This window comes from Anser brachyrhynchus (assembly GCF_964034855.1).
Source record: "Anser brachyrhynchus genome assembly, chromosome: 11".
Taxonomy (NCBI): domain Eukaryota; kingdom Metazoa; phylum Chordata; class Aves; order Anseriformes; family Anatidae; genus Anser; species Anser brachyrhynchus.
This window is the reverse complement of record NC_137706.1, coordinates 19,698,643-19,721,377: the sequence shown is the minus strand read 5'-3', so window position 1 is coordinate 19,721,377 and position 22,735 is coordinate 19,698,643. Positions and strand designations below refer to the sequence as shown.

Here is a 22,735-nt window from a genome sequence, read left to right as displayed (position 1 = left end):
TTCTTTCCTCTTCCAGTTCATGCACTTTTAAATAAAGCAGGTAATTCTGCCGTATCGTTGCAAGTTACAGCCACTGAGGTCTTCCTGCTGTTCTGCACATGATGACCACAAGAAACTTTTCTCTGATGGAAAGTTTGAAGTCTTCCTGCCAGCGACATGCTTTGCCACGGGTTTTAATTCTTAAAAAAAAGCTTTAAAATTTTTTAATCCTCCTCCTCTTCCTCTGTCAGCCCCATTGCCCAGCCAGGGGCTGCATCAGGCTGCGTCACGGCAAGCCTTTTACGTAGGTTGCCCAAGAAGGGAACCCAACAATTTCCAGCACGTCTTGAAGCTGCATCAAAGTAAGAGTTATTTTTTATCTTTATACAGAGCTAGGTCCTGCCTGCAAGAAGGCAAGCCAGCCGTCATCCTCTGGGTGCTCACGGGTGTGAAAACCCACATCTTTTGTGTACAGCAAGGCTTTGGGGACCTCTTGGCTCGGATAGTGTTTGAGAACTGACCTTATTTTGTATCCCCCTCCCCCTGTACAATGTACTTCTTAAACACAGCAGGAGGGAAGGGGAAAAAAGGAGAGCTTTTCCCAGCAAGGAGATAAAACTTCCATCAAGTTGGCCATGTCACTAGAGACCCAAAACTAATAAGTCAATCCTACATCTGTATAATAAACTCATTTATTAGGTTTTTATTTTAAGAGTTGGTGGTATTAATTAGATTGATATGGCCCATAAATCACTTGATTTGGCTGAGCCCTCAGATACTTGTAATTTAAATTAATACAAGTGCAGCTTAATTAATCTGATTAAATCCTGGGCCCAGCAAAGCACTCTTTGAAGCATCCAGGAGCACAGTGGTGGGGAAAATGAGTGTTTTAAGGTAACTCAGTGTCCTCAGCAGAGGGTCAGGTGGCTTGGCTGGTGAACTGAGGGGCAGAGCTTCAGAAAAGGCAATCCATGAAAACCGTGCGATGAGCGAGGTCAGAGGCTAGGTGTGCAAACCCAAGCTTGAGCCTGAGCTGGGAGTGAGCATAAGCCACAGCTTGACCTCGTCTGTGGGCATCATGTACATTTTTCTCTCCCTCCAGAGCAGGCTGGTGTGGAGGGAGGATGCCCTGACCCACTCCTCAACCCCCTTCCCAGCAAGAGAACTGGACTCGATCCTCGTGGGTCCCTTCCAACTCGGGATATTCTAAGAGCATCCTCTGGCAACATTTCTGGACACTGATCCATCATCTGGCGGCGTTTCTGGGTACAGGATCACATTAGTAGTGATTCCATTCTCTCTTGCTGAAGGCACCCAGAGCCCATCTGCTTCCCGGCCTGGAGGGTGCCAGCCCCTGGCCGGGTGAATAGCACCAGCTAACCGCCCGGTGTTTCCTTCTCTTTTCTTCCAGAATGCTCTGGGTTGACAGCTCTCAAGATTGATGTTCCCTGTCTGTACAGCCCAGACAGCTGCTGTGCAGCCTTCTCCGTGCTATTTTGCCTTAATCCTGAGTTTCAGCGAGCTCCTCCACGGATAAGAGCAGAGTTCAGTTCCCGTTGTCTGTCCTCGGTTTCTCTGCCGAGTGGGATGGTGGCACAAGTCTGGTATTTCCACCATTTTTACCTTCCCTTTCCAAAAATCCCTTCCAAGGAGACCTCTGAGGGACCACGGCATGTCCAGCAGCACAGCACCAGCCTGGGGCTTGTGCAGCCACAGGTTGTGTCCGTGAGGATACGTATGCCATAAAATACGCTTTCTTTTAAAAGCAGGAGATAATGCTATCGTAGCAGTTGCATTAATCTAATATTCTCCTTCATCATCAAAAGGGAATTGCCTAAACAGCCAGAGAGAGACACGTTTTATGAGTCCTTCTTACGGGCAATCAATCAAACGTCCCAAGAAAGGCACTGATGCCCTTTTTGCTCGCCGGAGGGAAATCAGCTTCCCCGCAGCTTTGCTTTCAGCCCGTGTAGCCCCGCAGGACAATAGCTGTGTTTCGGATGGCCTGGCCAAGCTTTCCTCCAACCGGTCTGGAGGAAAAAACCCACACGGAAGAAACCTGTCAGAAGGGAGGGAAAAGAGCCCAATTAGAGGCAGCGATGTCTCTGCCCTCTCTCCCCCGTGGACGAAGCAGATGTAAAACAATAGCTTTATTTGTGGAAAATTTAATTGGGCACTTCAAAGGAAGCGGCGGCAGCTCTTTTGATCTTTCAGTGTGTCTGAATGTCGTGTTGCAACGGTGCCTGCTGGTCACGGCGGTGACCTCTTGTGTTAATTAGTGTTTATCTGAAATCGAATTAGCTCACAACTGGGAGAAAGCAGAGTGAAAATCAGAGGATAATCATAGATTTGTGTGATTCTCAATTAGAGGTAAAAGGGGGTCTTTGGCTGCAGAAGTTGACATTAAAATAACTCCGGGAACAGTACATTTTGGCTTTGTTTTTCTAATGCTCTTCGTCCGACGGTACTATTTCTCTTACTAATGCCCCGCTCTGCTTTCATCTCTGCTGAGTCTGCTGCTCCGCGGCGCTCATTGGAACTTAAACCATAAACCAACACTGAACAATGATGCATTATTTATAGCAGAGCGAATGCTGTAAGGTTGACAATGGTGCAAAGCTTCTCTTTCTTGTGGTCAGTAATCCATAAATAAATACATCATCTACGGAGGGTTGCGGGACTGGGTGATGGATGGGAATAGCCTGTGTTGTACAGTGAGGGCACCGAGGATGCTGTGGAAGCCAGCGCCTGATTTTGGTGCAAATTGGCCATTTCTGAGCACTGGTGTTAAAAATCTTCACCTGTACGGAGATGTGAGAGCTGCCCAGCCACCTTCCCAATGCCCTTCTGTGGGATTGTGTGGAAGGTGGAGGGCAATGGGGGTTCCTGGTGTGGGAAGATAAATGCGTTAAAATGTCAGGTTCTCTGTCTCAGTGTGAAATATCAGAGAAAGACAGGATTTTGGAGCTCAAACTATCTCAAGAGGCCAGTATATGGTTTCTGTTCCTGAGCAGAGAATAGCCGGAGAGATAGAAGTCAAACATCTGTGCACCACGAACATCTGCAGAGCTTCAGCGTGGCGGACTGGAATGAAATCCCATCCTCAGGTCAGATCCAGGTCCCAAAGTCTCTGAGGTGCAGGAGCGCTTTTAGTCAAACCTTCCCTTTTGCTCGGAAGCCAGATTCGAGCACCTCCAGCTAAGAGGTGGCCGTGGCCGTGTGCTCATGTGTCCTGCTCCGTGTCACGCAGAAAGGTGCTCCAAAAAGCACCCCGCTGGCACGGCCCCGCATCCGTGGGTGCTCACTGCTCCATTTTCTGGGGTCAGCCACAAGAGGGTGGCATGATGATGTTCACCACGCAGCCTCCCTGCTTGCCGCCGCTTTGCTTCTAGCGTGGCATTTTACAGCCAGCTCTGGAGCTCTAATAAAACTTTGGAGCAGCTCTTTCCTTTTGGCACATGAACGCGCTTCCCACTACAAAGGAGCCTGACGGGTGTTTCTGACGGCAGCGCTGACTGTGCAGCAGTCCTTGATGTTACATGTGTTCCTTATGCCCAAACCCAGCCTCGGTTAGTAGGTAGCACAGCAGCGTATAAAATTCAGACTATTTAGGGATCCAAACTTTTATTGGCCCTGCTAACTGCTGTTAGGAGAAGCCCACAGGTGTTCTTTATGAGCAAATATTATTTTTCATAGTCTTGTCTGTTTACAAGACCGTGATGTTCCATGCAACTGCTTTATAACATGTCGGGATGTTTCTCGCAGACCTTTATTTGATTATAGCTTGTGGTGAACAAGCTGGTTAACAAATACACATGCACAAAAAAAGACTCATGTGACAGCAAGGGAGACGAACTTGAATGAAACATTCATCTCATCTAAATCTGCCCAATCTGGGCTGTCTCAGTATGTTTTTCTAAAGCAGACTTTCAGTAACCCAACCCAAGCCACTCATCTTGAATAATGGATCAGTGGATGGGGCTCTGTGCAAGGCAAGTTAGCATTTCATTTTGCAAATCCTTGCTCGGGTGACAAGTCCCAGTGATCAAGAAACAGGGCACAGAGGATGTCCAGGCAGCAATATGAGTCAAAGAGACAAAAACAAAAAAAACAAGTTTTATTTGAACAGCTTTGTGAGTGCTAGAATATTTTTAGGTTGCTTTAACATGATAGCTTTCCATGTGCAGGCAGGTGATGTTGATATTCAGAACACACTTTGGCCTCACTGCGAGTTGTTTCGGAGCCTGGCATTCATCTGAAAGCAAGCTCCCCCACCCTGGATCTGCGCAGGATCCTGCAGGGTGTGCCTCTCTGCGCACTCGTGGTCCTGCCTGTAGGACCAGGGCCCGTGTTTGCAGAAGCCCCTTTTACCACAAACCCATTTTAAATACGAGCTTCCGAATCTCATTACCCGCTGGCTTTCCCTCTTCCATTTGTTTTTCTCCTAACAATGCACCTGCCAATATCTGCCCCAGAGCCCCATTTTAAGTGGCATTTTCCATCGTTAATGTCACGCTCCTGCTCCCTATCTGTCTTTGGCAAGTGCCGACTGCCTGCAGCAGGACCAGGGAAGAGGGAAAGCCCTCGCTGGGCACAGCAATAACACAACACCCATTCCTGGAAGAATGATGAGATAGCCCGTGTAATAAATATTTATAAGAGCAAGCGTAATGAAATGAATGTGTAGTAGACTGAGGCTCCCTTAGGGTTTGGTCATCACATGTTTTTTTCCCTCTTTTCTTTCTTCTCTGTTATACAGAATTGTCCTGATGTCCCCGGGTTGTCGAGCAAATTGCTTATTGTGTTGCTCACTTACACAATGCATGTTATTATGTGCAACCAGCTGCTCCTGTTTGGCATTGCTCGCACATACGGAGCAGGAGGCTACCGTCACTTCTCTCGTCTGGAAGTCAACGCTCCCTCTCGCACTGAAGTTGCTGCCAGGCAAGGAGAAGTCTGGCCTCGGAGCGAGTCCTGGTGGTAAAGGGCCCTGAGGGACTCCTTTTGTGGGAGGACCGAGGTTGCGGCTCTGCAATGAGTTTGAGCTGATCCAGCTTTGTGCTGCACTGAAAGCTTCCTCGTGCCTCCGCCTGTACATTCCCATTGCCTCCCTGGTGCTGGCACTGACCCTCGGGTGACTGTGTGGGCAGCTGGAGCAGAGGGTTGCTCTCGTTGTTATTGCTGTTGCCAGTAACATTTCCAGCTCCGTCCCTTCCCCTGCCCTGCTCCGGCCTCCTAAAAGCAGGAATGATGGCACAAAGGAAAGAGCTGCCACCTCTTCTGGCAGTGAGAGCAGCTTACATCCCTCACACTATGTCAGCCTCAGTGTTGGAGGCCTGGCCATGGTCAAAGACGGTCAGCAACCACCTTTGGGTGGGGAAGCAAGCGCCTATCCCAAATGGAAACCGTCCTCTTTTGTGTGAAGTGGGGCAAGCTAAGAGATTATAAAGCAACCTTAGCCTTTATAAAATAGCTATTCTCTTTAAAATCTGTATCTCCCTTAATTTTGAATTAACTTCCATTTCTTTCATTTGCTTTACCTTCTCTGACGCTGGCCCACACGTTCTCCAGGCTCTGAACCCCCCCAGGAGGCAGGCAGAGAGCATTTTAGGTGTAGGACTCAGACTGAACCTGGGTTAATACTGCACTGCCCAATTAACAAACCCATGCAATGCGCTGTGAACCTTCTTGTTCCTCAGTGCTTCCTCTGTGAAATGGCTCTTCTCTGTTCTTTTTTTGATGTGTCTGTTTTGAGAGCAGGGTTTGTTCTTTACCTTGTTTGTGTCACCGTGTCTTGCACAACTGGATCCTGCTAGCCTGAAGCCAGCCGCGGCCATCTGGGAGCGGACACGGGCTGCTCAGTGTGGGCTTGGGTTCGGAGCCTGGAGAAGCTCTGGTTCAGGTACCTCTGCAACACGTGCTGCAAATTCGGGGCCTCTTCCATCTATACCAGAGGCAGGAGAGAGCACCTTCCAAAATCACTGTCCCCCCGGACTACAGGCTGACTGCATGGGTAAAGCTCCTGGTGAGCCGGATCAATCTGAAGCAGCTTTAGGTGGATTTCCCTAACGACCTCTTCATTGCTGGGATCTTATATTAACCAAGAGATGTGTACGATGTACCCTCCACACACCTGACTCACCGAAGGTTAGTGTCTCCCAAGCAGGGAGCAGAAGGCTCAAACACCTGCCTCTTGCTGCTGCTGCTCTTTGCCATTCACACTTTCTCAGCTCAAAATATCAGAGGTCTGCAGCTATTGAAAGGCAGGATGAAACTCCTTGCTGACAGGGGCTGGAACACCAGGGAGCCTGCAGCACATGAATGGGGTTTTTTACTTGCCATAAGCATGGGGGCAGAACTGTCCTTATCTGGGGAAGGAACATCCCTTCTGTTGGCACAGTCTGCTGTCACTTTGTCCTTTAGGGTTTTACAGCCAGGGTTATCTGATCCATCCCAAATGTACAAAGTGGCTCTCTCCCAGGCTCTACTTCCTCTGCAGACACTGCGAGGAGCTATTTCACACCACGCAGGGCATCCCTGCAAGTTGTTGAAGAGGCTCATGCCTACCCAGGCGGTGTAACACCAGGAATGCCTGCCTGGGTACGTGGGGCTGGGTCCTGCGAAGGTAAAGGAGTCGCCCTACGGGGACATCACTCATCGTGAGCTCGCTTTGTCCCTGCTGGTGCAGGTGACAGGGGGGACAGAGGGGACTCGGTGTTGCTCTCGCAGGGTATGTGTGTTGTACATGTGACAGGAGCTGGTGCTCCAGGTCATGTTACGGCCATTTGCACAGTTCAAGGCTGTTTGCTAAACTCCCTTCCCCCCTTTTCTTTCTTTTTTTTTTTTTTTTTTAATTTTTCTCTCATTGAGAGAAGAAACATATCTGCTGCAAGCTTGGTTTTGTTAAAATGCTGCTTTAATTCCTGCTCCCACTGACATGCAGAAGACAGAGGTGACGTAGAGGTCTTAAATAATGCTGTAAAGTCAGGCAAGAAGCAAAGACAAGAATTGCACTTGGGTCTTTCAGTGCCCAGGTCAGTCCCTGCTTCTAGCCCATCCTGCTCACAAGGAGCTGGGTCAATGGCTTAATGCAGGCAGGTGCTGTTAGCCAGAGAGCACAGTGTTCTGCAGACTGATAGCAATTTTCATTATTTATGTTATGCTGGACTTGCCAGGTATTTAAGTAAAGGTTTCCTTGCTTAAAGGCAGGGAGAAATGTCCAGTATCTGAGGAAAAAAGCAGGGGTGTGTCTGCAAGCAAACCATGAGCAAGCGTAATGAGGAGGCATTCCTCTAGCCTCGTTAAAGCAATTTGACAGCACCTTTAAAGCCACCTCACCCAGAAAGGAGCAGATAGGAAAGATTTAGAGAGAAAGGAGAGCTTGCAGGGGTTGATAATCTTCAGCTCTGCATGGGAGTAATGCAGGAGGGAGCTGGGTTGATTAAAGTCTCCTTTCTGTCAAAAGCAGAGCCCCATGTTGGGTCCATGCACATTAAAACCAAGCTGCTGTGTGCTTTGTTGCTCTGAAACGAAACGGCACCCAAAGTGGGCAACGTGGCGTCAAGCTGATGTTATTGTTGATGGTGCAGGAGCAGGGCTGGTGGGTTTGTTGTGGCTGGGTTGCAGCTGCCTGCACATCGAGGTGCTCAGCGAGGCACTGGTGCTGCGCACAGCCCCTGCGTGCCCCTGCTCAGGGCAGGAGCTGCTGGCTCCAGGACTCATCTGTGCCGACAGTGCCAAGCGCTGACTTGGGAGTTGCACAACTTGTACACATGGGAAACCCGCTTCCCACCACGCAGCCTTTCTGGTTTCATTTAAATGTTTTATAGTTCATTAAACAAGCTAATAAATAGGAGGGTCTGCATTAAAAAGGTTTCCTTTTTCATATTCTGCATAGCTGGAGCCCTCTCTGCATTCCACCCCGCAGCGATAAAGCATCCCAGTGAGCCAGGCAGCTTCTTCTTTCGGAGGCCAGAGCAGACCGTCCCCTGCCTGCTCCAGATTGTGGCCACCTTTTGCTTTGTGCCAGCCGTGCTGTGGCAAGAAGGACTGGGTGTCATTTACCCTCAGGACTAAACCTGCACCTGTAGGCGCACACGTGCAGCGCGGAGCTGTGTTTGGGATTCAGCCAAGCCGGGGGAGGCAGCGGGCTCGGTCTCCACCTCTCAGCGCTCTCAGCTGGGCATTTTCACTGCTCAGCTTGGCTGGTGGATGGCACCCCACTCCTGCGGGGTGCAGGCAGGCTGCAGGCTGCGTTTTGGTGGCTTTATTCTGTTAAAGATGACTGAAAGCCCAGGTTACCCTTTCACCCCCCTGAAGCCCACCGTGGACCCCAGCCTGTGCGTGGCTGCTCCCTGTGGGCCATTGGAGCCGTCAAGTGGCTCCAGCCTGCTCATCGAGGTGCCGACACCACGAAGGCACGACAGACGGATGGACAGACGGATGGATGGATGGATGGATGGACACACAGACGGACAGACAGCGCCGTGACGAGGAGGACAGCTTGCTTCCTCCTCATGCGGCGGGGCGGTGCCCTCCACGCTCACCTGCGCCAGCAATTATAAATAAACACAGGGAAGGGAAATTTTTTTTTTTTTTAAATAAATAAAACCACACCAAACGCTCACAACGCCCCCACTTCCCCACCTGCCGGCACCGCGCTCCCCCTCAGGCAGCGGGGCCGCCCGCGGGCTGGCAGCAACCTGTTGGACCCGAGGGCGGGAGGAGGAGGAGGAGGAGGAAGAAGAGAAGGAGGAGGAGGAGGAGGAGGAGGCGACCCCCGGGCTCGGTTGGGCGGCCAGCCCCGCTGCCAAAGGCGGAGCAGCGGCAGGCCCCGGCCGCCTCCCTGCCTCCCCCCCCCCCCCCTCCGCCCCGTGGCCGGCAGCGGGGCCCGGCGGGCAGCGCGGGGCTGGGGCGCTCGCACAAGATGGCGGTGGGGCGGCGGGACGGCGCGCTCCCCTCGTAGATGCGGCCGCGGCGGCCCCTGCTCCCGGCGCCCGGCGGGGCTTACATGGCGCTGGAGGACCTGCTTTGTCTCTGCTTCGCCGTCCTGGCCGTGCAAGGTGGGTGAGGAGGAGGGAGGGAGGGAGAGCGGGCTCCGTGCCCCCGCGCCCACGGGAGGCGGCGGACACGCGTGGGGTCGCGGCGCCACCTGCCCTCGCCCCCGCGGGCAGCGCAGGGATGCGCGCTCCGGTTATGGGGTTTTTAATCCCCTTCGGCGTCCCTCTCCCCCTGCTTCAGTGGCCATTTTCAGACCCTCTCCCCCCTCTCTGTCCCCGGTTTTCACACCCCGGTCCCCCCCGTCCCCTTTTTTCCCCTTTTTTCCAGCCCCTTCCCATGCCCTGGAGCAGCCGCCGCGCTCAGCGCATGGCCGTGTGGTGCCTCCTTTGGGGTCGCTTTTTGGGGTGAGCCCCGTGGGCAGACCCCCCTCGGAGCCACGGCGGCAGCTCCCGGCCCCCTGAGCCACCAGCCCTCAGCATCCATCCGGAGGGGTGCTGAGCCAGGACGAAGCGCTGGCCGAGCTCACAGTGGGCCCAGGTACCCCAAACGGGGAGCATCGCCCCGGTCCTGGTGCATGAACCCTTTTGATCCATCCACGAAGGAATCCGGTGCTCGCCCCGTTTCGTAACGGTTGCATAAAGGGCTCTGTGCGTGGGCACGCATAGGGGTGCCGTGCATCGTGCCGTCTGGCTTCCCGTGCTCGCCGTCGAAGTTCGAGGTTTGTCTGAATCCTGGACCTTCGGGTACGTGGTGTTTGCCCTGCGTGTACGCGGGCACCCGTCGGCTGTTGTCCGCATCCCCGCGAGGGGCAGGGAATGTGTGGGTTGGCAGAGCCACACCGAAAAATGCAAGCCCTGCACGGCCCCTGGTTTAAAACAAGCTCCGAAAGCGGAGGTTGCGGTGGAGGGGTCATCCCTGCTGCGTGGGGTGTTTTTATCCCTTTTCAAAATGCATTCAGGTTCTGCAGAATGTAACTATAGCGTAAAGGATGTTTAGTCTTTACGGCTTCCAAAATAGCCTTTTGGGGAGGAATACAGTGCGGTGGAAGGTTGCTGTTTTTTTTGTTTTGTTTTGTTTGTTTTTTTGAGCATTGTGTAAGCCCTTGGTAAGCTCCTGCAAGGTTTGGGTCGGCGTTTGCTGAAGGTGCAGCGTGCTGGTGGCTGTGCCTAGGAGAGAACAACGGTCCATGGCAATGGCCCATTGTCACCGGGGCGGGTGGGTTTTGCTAGACGGATGGCAGGCTGTGACCCTAGCCGCGGATTAGCGGGTGGGAGCCGTGTCTCCTGCCCTTTCCAGCAAACCGCAGCGTGGATCCCGAGGCTGCTGATGGAGTACAGTGATTTAAAAAAAAAAAAAAAAAAAAAAAGAGGGGAGGGAGGGAGAATGTTGTTTTTCAAACCCACTTCAACGAGAAAACTTCAGGAGCTTTGTGAGAATCCGCAGCCATGGCTTCCCTGCTTTTTTACAAGCGATCAGGCAACCCGTGGAAATTGTTTCTGTTTGTTTTCTACCCGTGGGCCGCGTACCGTGCAGGGAGGTGGCGTGTGCCTGTCCACGCAGCCCGTGGACGCGCGGCGCGGTGCACGCGGGTGTGCTTCCCGACAGGTGGGTTCGATTGTGAAAAGAAAAACAGGGGCTTGTTTCAGTCTGCGATTAATTTGGCAGCGGGTTGAAATGGTTTTTGGGAAAGCGTGCATGTGTGCGTCTGATCCCGAAGCCCACGCGTTTTGATCCAAAGTTCAAGCTTTGCTGGGTATGAAATGCTTTGGAGAGAAGCAGGCTGGAAACCTTCCCCCCTCGGTGGACGTGACGGCAGCTGTGCCAGCTGGGGGTGCGAGCCAGCGCTTTGAAAGCCTTCTGCCTGTCCTGCTCTGAGACCGCTTTCCCTGCAGTAGTGGGAAAGGGTTTAAGGAGAAAAAAAAAGCAACACACCACCGACCTCTTCAGTTAACTGCGGCAAGGGGGTCGTGCTGGTTGCTTTCCTCGGGGCTCTCTACGGGGGGATGTGTCAGTGGGAAGTGGGCTGAGCTTTCCATCCGAGTGATCAGCCGAAATCCATCTGGGGCCGTGGCATTTGCATTTGTGGTCGAGCCCCGTTGCTGCTGCGGAGCAGATTTTTGACATCGCCTAACTCCTAGCTCTGGTTCGCTCTGCCCTTCCCGTCGCCTCCTTCCTGGCCCCATCTCTCCACCCGGAGAAGTCAGCGTTGCTGTTATTTGGGATCGCTCTTCGCAGAACCTCACCTGCATGCAGACACCTCTCTGGTTGCAAGGAGGCAGAATGAGCCGTGCAAGGAAGGGGTGGTGTTTAGTCCCCAGTTTTTCCATTTTTTTGAGACCCTTCCTGCCCCCACGGAGCACCGACGGTGCCGAACAGCGGTGCACAGCACATCGGTGAGGCTTTGCCCGTGTCGCCTGCCCAGGGGCAGGCTTCTCCTGCAGGAGGTTGCTGCTGTTTTGCCGTGGCCATCGGGACAGCCGGTGCTCACACCCTGACTGCAGAGGCTGCTCCGAAGCAGGCAGCCTTTCTGCTGGCACTGAGGCTGAAAGAGAAACCACTCAGGCTTGGTTCCGTTCTTGTTTTCCCTACAGCTTTTTCTTTTCTTTCTTAATGCCCTCTCCTTTCGCTGCCTCGAAGTCTAAAGTGTAGCAGAACCAGCTAATTTTCTGACGTTTCTCCCACTTTCTGCAGCAGGCTTGCCACTGACAGCTGTAGAAAGTTTGATCCTGCCGCGGGGGGCCCCGTGCGGGGTGGGTGTATCGCTGATGGTACGCGAACCACTTCAAAGGGGAGCAAGTAATAATGTAAAAAACAAAAGTTTGGCAATCTGCCTTTCCCCGGGGAAGGAGGGAGGCGGCTCTCCCTGCATGTGCTCGCAGCCTGGTTTGGCTCAGTGCTCAGGGGGCACCAGAGCCACCTGCGCCTGGGAGCTGTGCCGGGGGCTTGGGTGTTGCAGTGGCGCAGGGAACATCTCGCTTGAGCTCCTGCTCCTTGCTTCGTCTGCTCCGGTGTCCTCGGAGCCCATCTTTAGACAAAAATAGCGATGCTTCTCTCAGTCAAAGGTGTTGAGGGGATAAAATCCATCCGTGAGTGTTCAGCACCTATGGGATCTTCTGCGTCGCGGCGCCTGAGTGTCCCGGGGCAGGATGCTGCGGTGTCCCAGGCTGGCTCAGATATTCCAGCTGACTCCTGGTGCTGCATCACTTGCTGGGCTGTTCGAACTCTTCCTCTCCGGAGCTGCTTTCCCAAAGGCTGGCTGATCTCCCGGGGAAAAATCCGGGGAGGTCGGGCATTTGCAGGATAGGAGATGCTGCTTGCACGCTTTACACGCTCCTCTCCTGTTTAAATGGCTGCCTGACCATTAAGCCTAGTCATGGTTATATAATTAAGATGGGAATTAATATTTAATCTGATCGTAATTTGTTGTTGGAATCCATCCCAAGCTGATCTCTGACTGTGTCTCTGCATGAGGTATGTGGGTACCTGGGGAAAAACTGAGGCCGGGGTTGCGTTCAGAGGGCCTTTTGCTCGGCCCCTGAGAACTACAGGCTTGCCTTGGGTGGAGAAACCCTAACCTTTATAAACCCGGAGCAATCATAGTCGTTTTGTTATCTGTAGGAAGCAAATGTTTGCTTCATAGTCAGCCGTAATATTAGAGGGGATATGGTAAATCCTTGTTATCAGTATTTGCCAAGCACACGTTGGGCCAAAATCAACTCTGGTGCAATTTCGTTGCTTTCTGGAGCAGAACTGGGCGCACTGTCTGCGGTAGTTTCAGCCTGGTTACCTGTGGGAGAAGAGGCTGATGTGGTCATGCCGTCTGTCCTAAGAATTTTTGGACCTGCTGGTCGGTCATAACCAGTGTGGGTGTGGAGAATTCAGAGCTTCTACATTTCTACAGTGTTTTTGAAAATAAGTGACCGAGTGGAGAAGGGGAACACGTGGGATGAAGGAGAGGAGCTGGAAAACCCGGCTGGGGGAGGAACTCGAAGTGCCTCAGCTGCGGGATGAGCTCTGATCTGATCAGGGCTTGCACCTTGCTGGGACAGGACGGGGCATTTCAGTCACGAGAAGCAAAGCTGCAGGAAGTCACATCTCAAGTCCTTGCATCCACTTGTTTATTTTATTTTTTAAAGTCTTTTGTGCTTTAAAACATGCTATTGTTTTATTGTTATGCCGGCAGTCACGTCACAGAGCTTGGTAGCTGCTTTGCTTTCCTCTGTTACTGGAGAACATCTCCCAGACACGGGACGTGGGCTCCTCCTGTTGGCTTTGTGCTGGTCACTTGCCATCTCTGCCTCAGTTTCCCCATTTGCTCCAGTTTTCCCATTTGCTTCCAGGGTAGAAGATGCCGTGGCACACTGACCGAATGCAGAAAGCTGTCGCTCTAAGTAGCAGACTTGTATTTGTTAAAATCCCCAGAGTTTTATTAAAATCCCTGGAGTAAGCGACCTCCACGCACTGCTTTTCTGACTTAACAGCTTCTTGGTGCTGGGATTCACAGTTGTGAAAACCGAATCCGCCGTCTTCGTGGAAAGCAGAATTCAGCTGCGTTCTCAGGAGCACTTCTGGAGGTGCTAAACCCCACACCAGGCACGGGGGAAGGACCAGAGAGCTCCTTAAAACTGTGTTACCTTACCTGTCACACCAGAATAATCTGTGAAACACCACTGCATTTTCCAGCTTCTGAAAGAAACAGAGCCTTTGGAGGGAGGGGATGAGCCAGCCGGGGTTTGCTTTCAGCCAGGCAGGTATCCGCGAGAGTGGCGGCTGCTGAGAGGATAAATGCTCCAGGAGAACCCAAATGCTTGCCACCAGCCTGGTTTCAGTGTTCCTGACGCTTCCTTGTTTGCAGGTGTCACGATGCTCCGCTCGCGGGTGGGTCGGTCGTGGTGCTCCTCCTTGCTGCCGCGTTCCCCTGGGCTCTGCTCGCGCCACCCAGGCCTTTTGGGGTCCGTTTGAGTCAGATCCTGTCCAGCTCTTAGTCCGTGGGATGCTGCCGTTGCGATGCAGGTCTGCTTTATCTGAGAAGTCCAGCAGAGAGTAATGTGATGCAGTTTATGATGTTAGTGGGTAATAAACATGCTCTGTGGCTGTTATGATAAGCAATTACAATACCCCTCTGGAACGTTAATATCAAATGTTCTGAAATTATTTAAAAACCTGTGTCTGCATTTTAAACTAAATTGCCTGGTCCTGCCGTATTAAATTTAACTAAGCTATTAACTAACTATTTAATTTAACATAGAATAACCTGTGCAGGTTATTCTATGCTTTCTTTTTTTTCTTTTGTGTTAAATTTTTTTAGAAGATCTTTGTGTGGAATTCTTGAGGACAGGTTGTTAATGTTAAAGGTGCGTTAATGAAATGTGAGCGTCTCCAGAGGTTGCTCTCAGCAAATTGATGGGAGAATTAAAAATCGAGCACGTGAAGGTGTCGCACGTACGTGCAGCCTGCTGCATCACTTTCCCTTATTCTGACTTATCTCCCTGCTCTCGTTTCCTGCCCGGATCTGTGAACCGCTTTCCCTTTGGAGTTGGGGTGACTTTTATCACCTTGTTCAGGGTGAGAATTTGGGAAGTTAATCCTGGGGAGGGTGCTGGGGTGGCAGAACTTGGAGCAGAGGTGGAGCAGACCTGGGGTGCCACTGCGGTGCCAGGCTGGGGGATAGGACATGGTCCTGCTTTGTTTCCCCGTCTGCGCTGGGAAATGTGCAGCCTTGAGAGTTTCCAAATCGACCGTCGATAGATGATCAAGTTAATCGGTGTGACCAAAAAGGTCATTACTTGATGGAATGGATTTCCAGGGCTGTGCTCAGTGAATACACAGAGGGTTTTGGCCAAACTTGGCTGTTTATGCATGCGCAGCTTTGATAATTTTATTTTTTTATTTTTTGGCATCAGCAATGCTTGCAGGCTTTCAGGCTTTAAAATTACCTGAAGTTTTGCTCTTAATGCGAGGCTGTTCTCTCCCTGCCTCGCAGCTGGCTGCTTGGATCTGAGTGCCAGCATAGGTGCATGCGTTCTGCAGACAAAAGTGGAATCGTGTCTGGTATTAAAAGAAAACTCGCTGGGTATTTACTCATTTGTTAGTGTTGCAGCTGAGCAGGCTTTTCTGTCCCACTGGAAATCTTTGTCCCTTTTTTTATTTTTCTGCCTTTGGAGATGGCTTAGTGAAAAACCGCAGCGTGCCCCTTGTAGTGCTGTTACCTCTCTGGAAAGATCCCGTGACGCGATGTGCTCTTACCTTTCTGGAAATACCAGTGCTGCTTTAAAACGACAGCACGCAGAGCCCTTCCCTTTATCGGGGTGACCCAAAGGGACCGGGCTGCTTGCAGCCCCTTTCCGTGCCCGACCAGTCCCACTCGCTTGCTTTTGACTCCGGGCAAAGCCTTGAGGAAAGGAGAGACGTGCAGCCCTTTGTGAGCGGGCAGGAGGGGGTCGGGGAGGGCAGGGGACTAGCAGATGTTGGTGCTGATGTGCCGGGGCTCAGCCTGGGGCGCTGGGATGGACCCGTCCCTGGGCAGGAGATAAGGCTTGGGTGGAGATGCTGGGGCTGGCCGGGGGTTATCTGATCTGCAGCAGTGGGGTAAGAGCCGTGGGGTGGGGGTGGAGGATCTGGGGCTGCCTTATTTCCTGCTGGCTTGGGGCTTCTCCCCTCTGCTGTTAGAACTGAGCCCGTCCCAGGAGGAGATGGGATGCTCCATGGTCTGTGCGCGCTCGCAAGGGCGCTGCGTTGACGCCTGGCGAAATACGTAGAGAAGATAAGAAGGGAGAAAAGAAACCCGGCATCTGATCAAACACCATCTTCTTTGCTGGGCTGGCAAAAACTGTTTAGTGCCTTCTTCCCAAGAATGATTTTGTAAACATAATGCTGCCTATTAGCCATGTAAATTACTGTCATTGGTGGCAATTGTTGTGACGGAAAGATAAGTGTCTCGAAACTCTGGCTTGATTTACCCCTCGTGCCCCCCCAGCTTGCTAACCAGTTGTTTGTGTCAGTGCTGATTGCGGCTTTTGTCAGGGAAATCAAAATATTGATCAGAACTCTTTAGCTCTGTTTTTCCTAGGTCACAGTAAATTCAACTTTTCTTTCTTTCCCTCGTACTCCTTCTCTCCGCGCTGAAAACGAAGCGAACCTTTCCCGGAGGAGACGAGCCGTAAGCTCCCGCAATCGGATGCCGTCCGCCTGAAGAGGGTCTTTAGAAGCAGCCCTCGTGTCTGGAGGCTTTCCTCAAGAGCCCGCCGCTGGAAATCTGGCTGGCAGCATTACCTCAAGTACTATCGTAGGGTTTTCTTTACGTGCAAAGCGGGGAGAGAAGGAAGTTTCTCCCGGCTGCTGGCAGCGAATAGCTTCCCATTTACTTAGCGCCTGCGGCTGCTGCCAGGGCTCTCTGCTCGGCGGCCGAGGGAGTTAAGTGCGGGGTGAAAGGCTTCGGTAACACTTCGGCACGCGGGCAGGAGGCTCAGCTCTCACATCGCTCTGCCCCCTTTGTGTTTTACGCCGGCCGAGGCGCTGGGTAGGTTTGTAGGTTTACGGCCAGCGAGGTTTGGCCGCTTTCCCGCGTCGTGGGCAGCGGGAACCAAGTATGTTTGTTGCGCTTGAACGAGAGCATCTCCGTAAGAGGAACAGCTACTTCTGACTTGAACTGCTTTTCTAGAGGTGGGTGCTTGCCTGTCGTGGCCCCTGGGTGAGCTGGTAACACGCACTTGCATGCGGGCTGACTGCTTCTGGCTGTGGTTCATCGGTGGGTACGAAGGCACGTAGCGGTACGGAAAGCCTCCCCGCGTGCCTCCCTGATCAGGTTTCCCGCTAACCTGCTAAGCCAAGTACGTGCAGGGCCTTGAGTCTCTCACCTGTTTTCCATTCCTTAATCTCAGCCTTCTGTAGCTGACACCAATGTAAGCAAAAGCCTCGCTTTTCCCGGCAGCTCGCTGCTTGCTCAGCAGAGCAGCTTTCGCTGCTTTGCTTCAGAGCCTGGCTTTTTGGCTCTGGACCTGCGGGACCTGAGGGGCACCTGTTCCCCGCAGCTCAGCTCGGAGCTGCCGTTCGGCGGGGGCTGGACGCGGCTTCCAGATGTGGCTGGAGCAGGGCCAAGGAGGGGGAAAGGTAAAGAAACCTCCTGCTCCCGGAGAGCCTCCGTGGCGAGCAGCCGGGCTGTTGCTGGGGCAGATTTTGGGTTTTGCAAGAGCTGGAGGAGGAGATGGGGCACGCACGTGCAGCTTCCTTACAGCTTTTGCGGAGAAATGCTGCCGTCTACACTGGAATTGTACCCCATGGTCTGTCAGTATGGTTATGCTGGCCTAGAAAAATACTTGGTCCTACGGCAGCTTTCACCAAATAACCTCTCAGCCTTGTCCTCCATCGGCACTTCAAGTACGGGTGGAGCTTGTGGAGCTTTGCCCTCTCCTGGTGATAAAGATGCCTCTGTCCTTTGCCATGTCGCCTGCACAACACGGTTGGTATTTCACAGTGTAAACATCTGCTGCTTCTGCACGGCTGTCTGCCTGAAGCATCTGAAGCAGGAAACCCCTAGTAAGACCCTCCTGGCTTTAGGAAGCGGACATTTGGTTGCCTGCTGCATGCCACGCTTACGTGGGGCTTTGACGAGCCTCCGTGCGTCGCAGTTTTCCGTTCGTAAAACGGGGCGTTGCAATTCCCCTCTGAGGGATGGAGCGGGAGCACGTTAGGAGGGGTGCAGGGGCTGCGGGGCAGTGCTGCAGGTGTGAGCCTCGAACGGAGAGACCCGTAGGGACGGGGCGGTGGGGGCTGCACGAAATGCAGCTGTGCGGGCATGGTTGTGCCTGGCTGCTGATCAGCCCTGGGGGGTGCATCGTGCGCCCCCAGACGTGTACGCGGTATGTGCAGGCCTGGAAATGAAAGTTCCTCAGGACTGATGACTTGTTCGCGTATTTTAAAGTTTGTGGTTTTTAAAATATGTTGCCCTCGTAGGGCATATATATATATTTTTTTTTCCTCACCAGAAACTTGTGAGACTGGAAATTTCACAGTATTAATTTTTATGGCGTTTCCTAAGCTGAACTAATTGGGTATTTTGGAAAGGGGAAGACAAGGGTGTGGATGTGCGTTTTTATGTAGATTTCATTAGAAATGTGACTTGGATTATCCTGCTAGCTATCTGAGCGATGTGCATGAGGTCTCTGCTGGAAAACGCAAGTGATTATAGGCTGGTGACTAACAAATAATCCTTGGCTAATATGGGGTGGGTGCAATTAATGTTAATCCCTGCTCAGCAGTAGTAAAAGTTGGATAAAGTCAAAGAGATTTTGCAGTGCTGTTACTGACCTGAACACACATCACACAGCATTTCCTGAAATGAAAGTGGCTCTTTGGAAGAGGCTCCATTCTCATCATTATCTCCTTATAATAGAGAAGGAGCTATTCAAAATGCCCCGAAGTTGCCTGGTTATAAAGAAGAGGATTTATCCTCTGTTGGTGTTATGTGCTGAGGCACACAGGACCTCATTAAAAGAGGAACAGCAGTAATTAGTCGAGATTAATGGAAATTAATCTGTTTTTACTAACAAATGAGGTTGTGTTCTGTGGTCCAGAGCAGCCTTCATCTATAGTGCTTATCCAACAGCCTGGTGTGCAGAGGCAAACATTTTCTCACTGTGGAAGAAATTGGGCAATTTGGGCCTTTTGGTAAAATCTCTGTGGAAGCCCAGGTCTCGGTTCTGGATGCGTCCTGGTGCAAGGAGCAGAGGTGCAGGGCCAGGAGGGAGAAGCATCGCCTCGGAGGCTGGGCGCCGCGGAGGCAGCAGTACCCCGGAGCGGTGTGACCGTCCCCAGGGGCTTTCTCCTGCGCTGGTGCTGTAGAGCTGAGAGCATGTCCTCTGCTGTTTGGAAACAGACCCAGTCCTTTTACTGCTTTGTCCTCAAACTTTCAGGTTTCTCCTGGCCGCGGCTTTGGAAAAAGGGAAGATTTATGTGCTCTGAAGAGAAACTTGTGCTGACAGTGGGTAAATGCACCGTAGATTTTGGAGAGTTAAACAGCAAAGTGGATGTGAGGGGTTTTGGAACCGGAGCTGTGAAATTTATTTTCCTCCTGTTATGATAGAAGCTGAAATTGGGAATGGGAAGGAAAATTGCCCCCCCCTTCTGAGCCTGGGTCCTAAAAAGCTTCAGGAGGCGGCGCTGCTCCTTGCACTCCCCCATCTCCACGTGCATCCCAGCAGCCGTGGATACGGGCAGTATCTTTTTATTTCTTCTCGCATGGTCCCTCTCTGTTTGCAATGATAACCGAGTTTCCATGTCACAGTAGAATATTGTCTTTTAAAACCGAACTAGGTGAGAAGTTATGCCAGGAGGATGTAAGGTCCTGAGGTGATCAAGGCCTTGGTAAGATCGTGGGATTGTCCGGCTGCGGGCATTCCTGTGGCTGAACGCTTTGGCATCTCGTGTTTTACCCTTTTTAATGTCTCCTCCTCAAGCCTCCCCTCTTGCCTGCTGTTATCCACATACAGCTGGTCAGCTAGCCGTACTGATAATGTACTTTTGTGGGTGAAGTGATAACGTGTGCTCCGAGCTCCCTGCGTCTTCCTGGGGAGCTGAAAGCCTCTCGTGGGGTGATACAGGCTGGAAGTCATCTGCAGCGAGCTATTAAAACATACTTTCCCATTAGTTTGCTTTGTTGCTGTTCGGAATTGTCTTCTCTTCCCCTGTGTGCTGGCTCATTATTTCTCATTAATTCCTGGTTTGTGCAATTACCTGGGAAATGCAAGAGAGTTGGCAGGAGTTTGATGAGCCTGACTCCGCTTCTTGGGGGCAGGCGGCTTTGTAATTATGCAGCACGTGAGAGCTGGGTCTCGTGGTCTTGGGATGGCAGCCGGGACACAGGCGTCACTGCTGGGACTCTGGGACAGGGGGGCAGAGACACCCCGGTGCTGAACCCCAGCCCATCAAGACAATGGGAGCAAACAAGGGAGACTGTTCGCTTCACTTAAAAACACACAAAAAAACCCACGTCAAAAAACATACACAAAATAATCCCAAATACATCCCAGGGGATTTTGTTTGTTGTGAAAGCTTTCAGCTCAGCCTGCGGAGTGAGCGTGTCTTGGGATGTGTGTCAGAGCAGTGTCACCCTGCAGAAGGCTTCTTTGCCCTTTCTTTTGGCAGGCAGCTTTCAAGTAAGAGAGGAGATGCGATCTGCTCCCTTTCTGCGGAGGAGAACGCGACAAGATAAAAGGTCTGTCACTGATTAAAACATCACAGTTCATCTGCTTGTAGCTTGTGTTTTACTGGCAGATATGTCGTGCCATCAGTTTCCCCGTACGAATGCTCCTCTTTTTAAGGGTTGTGGGCTTCCCAGCTGCTAGGAAGGGCCTCTTGGCTGAAGCTGGACTGGGCAGCTGGGTGGGCTTCAGGCCGAATGGGCTTTACCTGCCCTCCTCCTGCCTCTTTTACTGTCAGGAGAACCACAGCATCTCATTACCAACAGCAGTGGCAGGGCTTTGAAGATTTCTGGCCTCATTATCTTATTTGTGCTGTGAGTAGCAGTGAAATCTACGTGCTGTCAGGGAGACCTAGCCACCGGGCCAGCTGTGTGGGAGAAGAAAACCCCGTGAAGGGGATTGTGCAGGGGTGTTTCTGGCCGCTGGCTTGGCTGTGTGCTTGTTCCCCGGCTGTACGTGTGCTGCGGGATTCCCTGCAGGAGCTGTATGGGGTGAGGACGTACGGGGGAGAAGTCGCTGCGGTTTGGGCCCCGTCTGTGGCCCCACAAATGCCTCTTCTGGGCAGTGCCTGTGGAAAAGTCCAGCTTGCGAGGTTGAGTTCTTTCATCATCGGGCTGGTGAAAGCAGATTAAGGTTATGTGAGAGCTGCCGTTTGGCTGAACATCGATCGTCCCCCGGGGGGAAGATCCAGGCCTGCTGGCGGTGTGTGTGTGACTTCCCTCAGGCAGCGTTAGGTGCCCGCACGTAATTCCAGCAGGCCAGATACGGAGGGGTTCGGCAAGCTGCATTTTTTCCCCCTTTTCTCTTCAACTCCCTTCTAACAGCAGAGGGGTGAGGAGCGAGCCTGTAGCCCCGGGAAAGCAGAGGCAGGAGGAGCTGTGTGTGGGGGCAGCATGGAGCACGTCCAGGGCTCACAAACTCCGGTGGCGGGGCCAGGGGCCATCTGTGGAAGTAACAACTGGGCCGGGCACGGCTGCTGGAGGGCCGTGGCAGCAGATGGCCAGAGACGCCCAGGGAGGGGACAGGAGGCGTTCGCTGAGGCTGCACGAAGCAATTTCACAAACGAGCTTTAGGAACGAGACCAAGGTGGGTGTTCCCAAAAGAAGGCGGCTGTAGGCCAATTTTGGGGAGCCGAGGCAGGGTCCTGGAGCCACAGAGGTGGGCAGCACCACCTTCACTTTGGATGTAGACGTGCCTCATTGCTTGCAAGGTGGACCAAAGGGAGGGGACTTGGCTGGGCCATGGCCTGGGGCCTTTCCCTCTGCCTGGGGCAGAGGGTGCTGGTGGCGTCTCTCAGAGGTCTTCTGTCAACGCAGGTGTCTGGCTGCTGCTGCACGGTGCTCCCCGTTGTCCCTCTCTGTGGGACGACTGCTTGGTTGTTGCGTAGTTTTGTGCTCTGTGCTGTGGGTTGGTCATGGAAGAAGTTTCAGAGATGTGTGCACAAGGGCTGTGACAGAGCCGTGTATGTGCACGTCATCTCTGAGAGTGGTGGAGGCGTATCTCCCTTTACAGTCAGATATAAGCAATCTTCTACTATATGAATGGAACAGGCATCAAAATACTACTACCTGGCTATTCCTATCCTAAAGCCTTAGTGATGTTGCCATGTCCCTTTAGAGTTTCTAAAACAGATCCAGTCTGAATAACCCGGCGTAGCAAAAAGGGAGAGAGGAGTTGATGCCTTGATCATCAGCTGAAGGCAGAGGGATGAGAAAGATCTTTGATGATTAAGATCTTTGATCTTTAAAACAATGAAAAATTCAGAAACATGAGATGTACTCCATCCTAGCACGATTTCTTGGATTTTCTGTGGGTGACTGTCTTCATGGTGCCCTTACGTTACGGGAACAGGCAAGATCCTGAGCTAAAAGCGTTGAGGGTAGGAGCTTGTTGCTCAGATGCTGCAAGTGACTGATCTGGACGAGTTGTTTTCTCTGGTCTTCTACCATAGCTGTTGTTGTATAGATTCAAAGCCATCTTCCAAGCTGTTGTGTGTTGTGGCTGGGTGTAAAGCGACAGGTCTGGTCCTGTGGCAAGTGAGCTGGCACAGAAGCTTGCCAAAATGTTGGCTCCCCCCCTGCATGGCTTGGGGGCTCTGACTGAACCCTCCCTGTAGTGCTCTGTAGCCAGTCTCTGCAAGGCTGTGGCTTCCTCCTAATAATGCTCCACGTGGCTGCATATCCACGACGCTGGTTGCTGAGTGAAGAGAGTGTGGAAGTCAAGCAATCCTTGCACATTTTGGGTATGGCTTTCCCTTTCCGTGGCTCCAGGCAGCAGCTGGGAGAAAGTTGCTTTGGAAAACAAAGCTGTTGGGAGCTGTTTGTTTGGACACAAGGCAAAATGAAAGTGGAAAACATAATCTGTCCATAATCTCAGCCTCCCACCTTCTTTTTGTTTAAAACGTCCACATTACGATTTACTTTCAGTAAACAAAAGATTTTTCCTATGAGCTGGTGTTCGCTGGTAGGGGAATGGGACTTACTAGAGACCGGGAATCCCTGCTCATGCCTATGTTTTCAAACTGGAGCAAGAGTTCATAATTTTATAGACCTTTCAAG

The 22,735-nt window shown here is 52.1% G+C and overlaps 1 protein-coding gene across 4 annotated transcripts in view; it reads left to right on the top strand.

Annotated features, from left to right (window-relative positions):
- The first annotated feature begins 8,639 nt into the window (after positions 1-8,639).
- Positions 8,640-22,735, top strand: part of IGDCC4 (immunoglobulin superfamily DCC subclass member 4) — an 86,799-nt gene continuing 72,703 nt past the window's right edge. For 3 of the 4 annotated variants that reach the window (XM_080551440.1, XM_080551441.1, XM_080551439.1), the window contains exon 1: positions 8,640-9,041. In XM_080551440.1, coding sequence (XP_080407566.1) covers positions 8,945-9,041 — 97 coding nt within the window. In that variant the 5' untranslated portion in view covers positions 8,640-8,944. The remainder of the gene's footprint in view (positions 9,042-22,735) is intronic. The other variant, XM_080551442.1, reaches the window with a different exon arrangement.